Source organism: Kryptolebias marmoratus, unplaced genomic scaffold (genome assembly GCF_001649575.2).
Source record: "Kryptolebias marmoratus isolate JLee-2015 unplaced genomic scaffold, ASM164957v2 Scaffold51, whole genome shotgun sequence".
Lineage (NCBI taxonomy): Eukaryota > Metazoa > Chordata > Actinopteri > Cyprinodontiformes > Rivulidae > Kryptolebias > Kryptolebias marmoratus.
In genome coordinates this window covers 1-7,776 of record NW_023665785.1, presented here as the reverse complement: position 1 = coordinate 7,776, position 7,776 = coordinate 1, and the positions used below count along the sequence as shown (strand labels likewise).

The 7,776-nt window shown below is 42.6% G+C and overlaps 2 protein-coding genes across 2 annotated transcripts in view; both read left to right on the top strand.

Moving 5' to 3' along the window:
- The window catches only part of LOC119616827 (histone H3.v1-like), a 6,310-nt gene extending 2,249 nt beyond the window's left edge, over nucleotides 1-4,061 (top strand). Inside the window, exons 2-3 of the mRNA XM_037974431.1 lie at nucleotides 2,984-3,184; nucleotides 3,271-4,061. Coding sequence (XP_037830359.1) covers nucleotides 2,984-3,184; nucleotides 3,271-3,393 — 324 coding nt within the window. The 3' untranslated portion in view covers nucleotides 3,394-4,061. The remainder of the gene's footprint in view (nucleotides 1-2,983; nucleotides 3,185-3,270) is intronic.
- Nucleotides 4,062-4,600: 539 nt separating this feature from the next.
- Nucleotides 4,601-7,776, top strand: LOC108229540 (vesicle transport protein SFT2B). Its single transcript, XM_017405213.3, has 8 exons — nucleotides 4,601-4,834; nucleotides 5,723-5,812; nucleotides 6,320-6,405; nucleotides 6,790-6,871; nucleotides 6,944-6,979; nucleotides 7,055-7,113; nucleotides 7,187-7,216; nucleotides 7,725-7,776. Exons 1-8 carry the CDS (start codon nucleotides 4,736-4,738, stop codon nucleotides 7,759-7,761), a joined length of 519 nt encoding a protein of 172 aa, XP_017260702.1. The 5' UTR covers nucleotides 4,601-4,735; the 3' UTR covers nucleotides 7,762-7,776.

Genomic DNA, 7,776 nt, shown 5'->3' with positions numbered 1-7,776 from the left:
GTCTGAAATGAGATTTTGCTNCGGCACCGGAATCGATTAATGCATGTATCGGAAGCTGGCTCTGATGGTTAATAACGGTGGCATGGATAAATAGTCGGGAACCGAGGGGTTGCGCAAGACTACCCACTAGTACCCCCCCGACACCTAGTGAGTCTGTTCTTTTAAATGTGGGCACTTATCCCGGAAATTATTCTTTCCCCCACAATAGAAACATTCCCTGGATTCCAAGCGTCTAAGTCTCTCCTCTGGGGTGAGTCGAGCTCTTCCCACCTGCATGGGTTCGCTTTCACTTACTTTAGTTCCTGGCTCTATTCCAGCACTTATGGTGCCTTGTTCCGATCTACTCGACCGAATATTCCTTTCCCGTTGTCTCTCCCTCAGACGATTGTCTAAGCGGATGGACAAGGCGATTAACTCATCCAGGGAGCGTGGTTCATCCCTACCAGCTAACTGATCCTTGACTGACTCTTGAAGCGCGTGAATAAAAACCCCCTTTAATGCGGGCTCATTCCACCTGGAGGCTGCGGCTAAGGTACGAAAATCTATAGCAAACTCAGCCACCAAACGCTGTCCTTGCTTAAGACTCCATAGTTTTTGCGTTATTTCAGTCTCATTGAAACGAGTGCCAAAAGTTTGCTCAAACTCTTCGATGAACTGGTCAAATGGTGTTAGCCGAATGGCTCGAAAGCTATATTTTGCCTCGGCCCACTTTAGTGCTTTGTCTCGAAGTAGCCCAATAATATACGATATTTTGAATGCAAACGAATGGGGAGCACGAGCAAAAACTAGTGAACATTGTAGCAGAAAACCAGCACACTTACCGATTTCGCCAGCGAAATGTTCAGGAGTAGGAGACGGAACCTCGTGGAAATATCCGGAAGTGTGTACCGGAAGTGACGATGCAGTGGAAGCAGAAGCGGAAGTGGATTCAACGGCATGTGGAGTAAACGACAAAAGTTTTTGGTGAATATCTTGAGCGATAATAGTTAACTGGTCAAGGCGACCGGTTTCTGCCTGTTGTCTTTCGAAAAGTGCATTTATCATCGAATCGTGTCTGGCCAGCAAAGAAGCTGCCTCAGAGCCTTCGGTTCGAGGAGAGGTGTCTGCCATCTTGGACGCGATTCTACGAACCCACATAAAACTTATCCCAGAAGTACAAAAAGGCAATTAGTGGCGAAGATGGGTTTTCATGCCTAATTTTTAACCTAAACCTCACTCAGTTCTGGATCTGGAGTCGCTCAGGACAATTGTTTTGGCTGGAGCATTCTGACAGGAACGCAAGGTAACTTGTCCATGAACGAGACCAAAACCAGACACAGAGACATCAGCTGAAGGTAAGTGTAGTTTATTTACAAGTGTCCGGTTATATATACAGTGAGGAATCGTGGAATGATCTGTGAAGCAAAAGGGACAGGGTGAGTCTCGGGTACAAATCCTAATATCAGCCGAGCGCTGCTAGGTGGCTTAGTGAATGTCTCGTTGTTCTTACAGGTCCAGGAGGTGTCCAGCAGCGTGGAGGAGATGTCAGAGGCGTTAGGTGATCCAGAGGTTAACAAGCCAGTAATCCTGTCCAGGTGAGTATCCAGAGGTCCAAGGTAAGTATCTGTAGTCCCGTAGCGTGGCGAAGAACCTGAGGTCAAGGTACATAGAGAACGTAGTCAACAAAATAACCAATTTAGGTTAGAGACTGTGGCTGAGAATCTAACCCAGTAGGTTCAATGCTCCAGCGAAGGTCTGGTCTCAGCTGGGGGCTTAAGTACTGGCAGTCTTCATTAACTGGATCTGGATCACCTGTGAAGGGAAAAGCTGGAGGAGCCGCCCCAAGGCGGGGCTAAAACTCCAGATCCCTACAGCCGTGCTTTTCGGTTTTTGTTCTGTTTGAGTTGCTGCCACGTCAGCTTTTGTTTTGTTTATTTTTTCTTTATTTAATAAATTAGGTTTCTTTTTGAAGATGAGTCTGCACTCAGGGTTCTTTTCCATCACCTCCGATCCTTCACACATGAATCCCCCCCGCTCGTTTCAACATGTCTGACAACCAGCAGCACAGCTACTCTCACGTTAATTACTGTCATTCTCTTCTCTGGTCTATCACACACATTAATCCAGAAACAACTAAGGTAATAACTTTAAGTTTTACAAAGGCTAAACTCTTTATAGCGATGTGTCGGCTGCACATTAAGAAGGTTTGAAGGTCTGTTTGACTGTTCATAAGGTTCCTGAGTGGGTTTTCCCCAGAGTCCAAAACATACATCATAACTTTGGTTCCCACCCAAACACAAGCTGAAAAGACCAACAACATCCCATCCTAAAACCATGTCTTCTCCAATAGTGATGGAGATCAGGAGAATGAAGCAGTCAGGTCAGTTCAGTCTTCTTTATTTAGTCCTCAGAGGGTTTACAGCCTCTGAGCTCTTTAACCCTGAGGGGAAGGAAAACACCCTGTCAGCTGCCAGCGTCTCCTCGACCCGTCAGGGCTGCTCCACTGCTGGATTTAGCTCAGGGTCATTCGGCTCAGAGGACTCTGGCGCAGTTGGGTGTTAAAGACAAACGTGACCTGTCAGAGCTGCTAATGAGGCTTTTCCACTTATAGAAACAAAGACAAGTAAAGAATGTAAACATCTCAGGAAATGAGGGAATGCTGATATTTAATTCATCTTTCCTTTGGTCCTTGGTCGTTTTCATGTTACTTTAACTGAGCAAATTACTTTTATTGGGAAGTTAATTAGTTGGTCGGTTATTTGAATGAATGATGCTTAGTTATGTGGTTGATTGGTTGGTTAGTCAATTGTTGGTTTGTTATTTGATTAGTTGGTTGATGTTTTTTTTGTTAATTGGTTGTTTGTTTGTTTTTATGATTGGATGGTTAGTTGATTGGTTGGTTAATTGATTGATTGATTAGTTGTCTGGTTGACTGGATGGTTGGGTAGTTGAATAACTGGTTTGTTGACTGGATGTTTGGTTGTTTGATTGTCTCTGTGTCCAGGCCACCCTCTCTGCCATGCAGTTGCCTCACCTGGACTCATCAACTTGTGCCCCAGTGAGTGCCAGGGTTTTGCTGCGACGCTCCTCCTCCCGTCGCCTCCTGCCACCGCCACAGGAAGATGCTGCACTGGTACCCACCATCCCTGAGGCCACGCCCCCTGAGAGGCAGGGCCAGTTCAGGAGACGTAACGTCATGTCACTGGTGGGTAAAAACCAGGTCGATGTTTTCTGTTAAAAACCTGTTTTCAGAGCACTTCTGTGACCTCAAACAACATGTTTGTGTTGCAGAGTGATGCATACAGTGTGTGTCTGATCTGTCACACCAACCTGAACCAAAGCTCAGGTGGAACCAAAGAGCTGCAGTGTACACACACCTTCCACAAAGAGGTAATGCAACAATCCAACCTCTAACCACACAACAGCTACATTCATCAGTGTTCCCATCTGAACCTGGACTCACAACCAAGACTCATGAAGTTTGGATTGGTCCGTGTACGGCTGGTACTCATAAATGGATGTGACCATCACTGATGGATCACTGATGGATCACTGATGGACCACTGATGGATCACTGATGAATCACTGATGGATCACTGATGGACCACTGATGGATCACTCATAGATCACTGATGGACCACTGATAGATCACTGATGGACCACTGATGGATCACTGTTAGATCACTGATAGACAACTGATGGATCACTGATGGATCACTGGGTACAAATCCTGAGCTAAAAACTGAGCTAAAACTGAACTGTGTCATTGTTAGGGCTTTTCTAAAGTGAAAACAGCTGCTTTACGAGGACAAACGAATGACCACAAACAGACTTTTTATCATTTAAAACTGTAAGAGTAGTTTAGAAACATGAATGGACTAAAATGGACAACTGTGAAACTCAAGTGCAACCACATTGACCTCACTCCTACATGTTTTTTACAGCTTTTTAAGTGTTGTGACTTTTAAAAATATTTATTGTCTCAATCCAAGGAAAAGGGTTCCAACCTTTGTCTAAAGATCAGTATCTTCCTTTGAATCTGTTTTTATGCATTTACCAGATGTTATAAACAAGTAGCTGATTAAAATTACTACATTTTAAATGTTCAGTGTCTCTGAAACATGTATTATTTTTACTTATGCTTTTTTTCCACTTGTCATCCATGTTTCAGGAATTTTATTTAAATATTTATATATGTTTTGTGCAAATATTACAGGCTTTTATAGAAACCCATTTCTGCCACATGAAAGACAGAAAGTCACATAATGAGTCATACTTATAGATTATTATTAAAAATAAGTAATTAATATGAGTTTTAATCATATTTGAGTTTAAAAGTCATAATAGTTAAAGTAATATTTGTGAGTTTTAAAGTTATCTTTAGTCACAATTAAGAGTTTTAAAATATTTGTTTTTTAACGACATTTTTAAGACTTTGTATTAGAAAAGTATGACTTTCAAACTCACATTAATAAGTGAAAATATTAACTAAAAACATACTCCGTGAGTTTTTTTTTTTTCCAAATGTCATAAACGGGCTTCCCTACTTCCCTGTAGGCCCCTGTTTGTCGTTGCGCGGGAAACAGCGCCACCCTCTTCAGCGCTGTGGCCAGAAGCGGTACTGCAGGCGGAAGTGCTGCACCTGTTGATGAAAACTCTGTTCCTCTCTTCAATTTAACTTTAACGCCCCCCAAAACACCTGCTGCACCTGAAACCTGCGACTCCTGGGAAGCTTCTGACCGCCCCCCGGTAGTTTATGAGCGTGTCCGGCAGAAACACGGAGTTTATGGATAAACTGAAGAGCGTTTTGAGCGGCCAGGATGACGGGAGCGCGGATGGGAGCGGCATTCTGGAGGTGTTGTTAGCTAGCTGTTAGCCGTTAGCTCATAACTAATGAGAAACAGATAAAAACAACTAAAAGATTATTTTATTATACAAACCTGGGCTCAGAACTGTATTATATGTGAGCTGAACGATAGGAACCGTTTATATGAGATTAATATTTTTGAATAATAGTAACAAATGTAATGTTTATAATAAATTAACCTTCATAAATAAACGCAGTTTGAAGATACGGCAGAATTTCCTCCAAAATCCGCAAGTTTTTGGTTTCTGTCCAGTTTTACTGTAATGTTGGGTAAATTCTCTGTGCGTCTTTGACTACATTACAAATAAGAGTTTTTAATAAGTAATTCGGCATATTTAACTAAAAATATATTTTAGTGAAAACCATGTTAAAGTTAAGTTATCTTTGTGTGTGCTTTCACAGAAGTCTGACTTTCTTCCAACTCGAGAGTCTGACTTAAGTGATTTATTTCACCTGTCACAAAAAATTATGATAAAATTGAAATATTATAATACTGATTCAAAAAAGGTTTAAAATCAAAAACAACTGGACTTCTATTCTATAGTTGAAGACGTTTCGCTTCTCATCCGAGGAGCTTTCTGAATTCAGAAATAGAGAGTGTGGAGTTGAGCTTTTAAAGCTGAGATGTGATGTAAGCTGGATTGCTTGCAAATTGTTTTACTGATATACTGTTATACTGATGATAGTTTTACATAATGTCATAAAAAGCAGCAAGTATCACTTCTCTCTGAGGTTAATTAAAAATAAAGGCTGTTTTTGGTGTCTTTGGAAGTACAAAAGAAACCATAACTGTTTAGATAAATTCCTGTATGACAGTAAAGTTGACATAATGTGATAAAATGTGATGATGATGATGATGAAGTCCCATGTCTGCAGAGAGCCAATCAGGCGTCGACGCTGGCCTGGGGGACCAGGATGAAGGGTTTCATCATCTGCTTCATTCTGGGTGCCTTCCTTTCCATCCTGGTGAGGTCATGATGCTGCCCTTTCAGTTTCCATGGCAACAGCTTCACTTTTCTGCACGTCTGTAGAAGGCTTTGTCTTCTTCTCTTCCTCTGCTGTTTTTATCAACAGTTAGTGCTGGGAGGTTATTAAATCTGTCTGACTTTAACAAGTTAACCAGGAGAGTTAAAGGCTGCTACTATAAGATGACAGTCAGAACTGAGACTTTTCTGCTGTTGTCACAAACGCAGGTGATCAGATGATCAGAAAACATCTTCATTTAAAGTTTTCATTCAGCAAAATAAAACCACACATCAGACTACAGATTGTGTTTTTAAAATATCAACTTTCCCATCTGTTGTCTGTGTGTTTCCATGGTAACAGTGTGTCAGTCTTCCTGTCTCTAACGACACAGTAGTTTTGTTTGTATCCGTAGCAATAGCTTGTCCATCCTTTCATTGTCCTGTTGCCATGGTAACCTAACCTTTCTCTGTATCCATGGTAACAGTCCACACATGTCTCTGTTTCCAGGCAACCTGCTTGTTGTGGATCCCAGGTTTTGGACTTCCTGTGTTCGCCGTCCTCTACAGCTTTGGAAACATCTGCGCCCTGGGCAGGTACCAACAGAACCAGTCAGTCCCAATAGGAACCAGTCAGTCTCAGTAGGAACCAATCAGACCCAGTAGGAACCAATCAGACCCAGTAGGAACCAATCAGACCCAGTAGGAACCAGTCAGTCCCAGTAGGAACCAATCAGACCCAATAGGAACCAATCAGACCCAGTAGGAACCAGTCAGTCCCAGTAGGAACCAGTCAGTCCCAGTAGGAACCAGTCAGTCCCAGTAGGAACCAGTCAGTCCCAGTAGGAACCAAACCAAACCTCAGTTCTTTGGTGGGTTTAGAAACAAAGAACTCCATTCCCCATCATGCCCCGGGGCCCGTTGGGTTCTGGATGGGTCAGGTTGTTGTTGAAGTTGTGTTTGTGTGTGTCGTGGTTCCAGCACCATGTTCCTGATGGGTCCGGTCCGGCAGCTGAAGAACATGTGTGCTAAAGAGCGAGCGATCGCGACCATCATTATGCTGGTGAGAACAGACCCGTTCACCTTGGTTCTGGGTGGGTTGGACTCTGTGTTCTGACTTGTTCCTGTTTCTCAGACGTGTCTGGTTCTGACGCTGTGCGCTGCTTTCTGGGTGAGAAACAAACGGACTCCTGGAGGTTCTGCTGCTCCTGTTGTGGATCATTGACTGATTTTTGTGTGTCTGCAGTGGAAGAACAAAGGCCTGGCTCTGCTCTTCTGTATCCTCCAGTTTTTGGCTTTTACCTGGTAACAAACACCCAAACACTCACCTTTGTGGGTTCGTGTCACCTGACTGAGTCCTGATGTTTGTGTGTCACAGGTACAGCCTCTCCTACGTCCCGTTCGCCAGGTAAGCACACCTGACAGGCGTTCTGCTTCAGTTATTCACAGAACCTGATAAAATAACTCCACGTTCTCTAGATCTCATTTTAATTAAAACACTTGTTCAGCTGCAGATTTGATGTCTTTTAGCTGGTTTCAGCAGCATCTGTTTGGGTCATTTTCAGCTGGTCTTTAGCTGTTTTTACTTGATTAAGTCCGCTTCAGCAGCAGGACAGAAAACTTTACTAACAGGAATTTTCTGGGCTTACGAAGTTATAGTCCATATAGATTCAGGTTCACATGTCAGTCTCTTCATTGTGACATCGTTTAAAGAAAAATAATAAAAAAAGTTAGAAGCCCCGCCTCTTTTTCGGTCTACAAAAGCCCTGCCCCTTTTTGGGAGTCAGGCTGTCGAGCCACAAACTCTGGATTTTGTGTCCAAACACTAAATCTTTAGACTTTCAGTTTAATATTTGTTATTGTATAAAAATGTGGATAAATTTGTTTTTAATGTTTATTTCCTTTTTCTTTTTCAGGGATGCCGTCATCAAATTGTTCTCTCTCTGCATGTAGCATCATCAGTCATTG

Coding starts and splice junctions, on each gene's coding strand:
- LOC108229540 (XM_017405213.3), top strand. CDS start 4,736: ATGAGCGTGTCCGGCAGAAACACGGAGTTTATGGATAAACTGAAGAGC. Junction 6,406..6,789: donor AACATCTGCGCCCTGGGCAG/GTACCAACAGAA, acceptor TCGTGGTTCCAG/CACCATGTTCCTGATGGGTC. Junction 7,114..7,186: donor CAGTTTTTGGCTTTTACCTG/GTAACAAACACC, acceptor TGTGTGTCACAG/GTACAGCCTCTCCTACGTCC.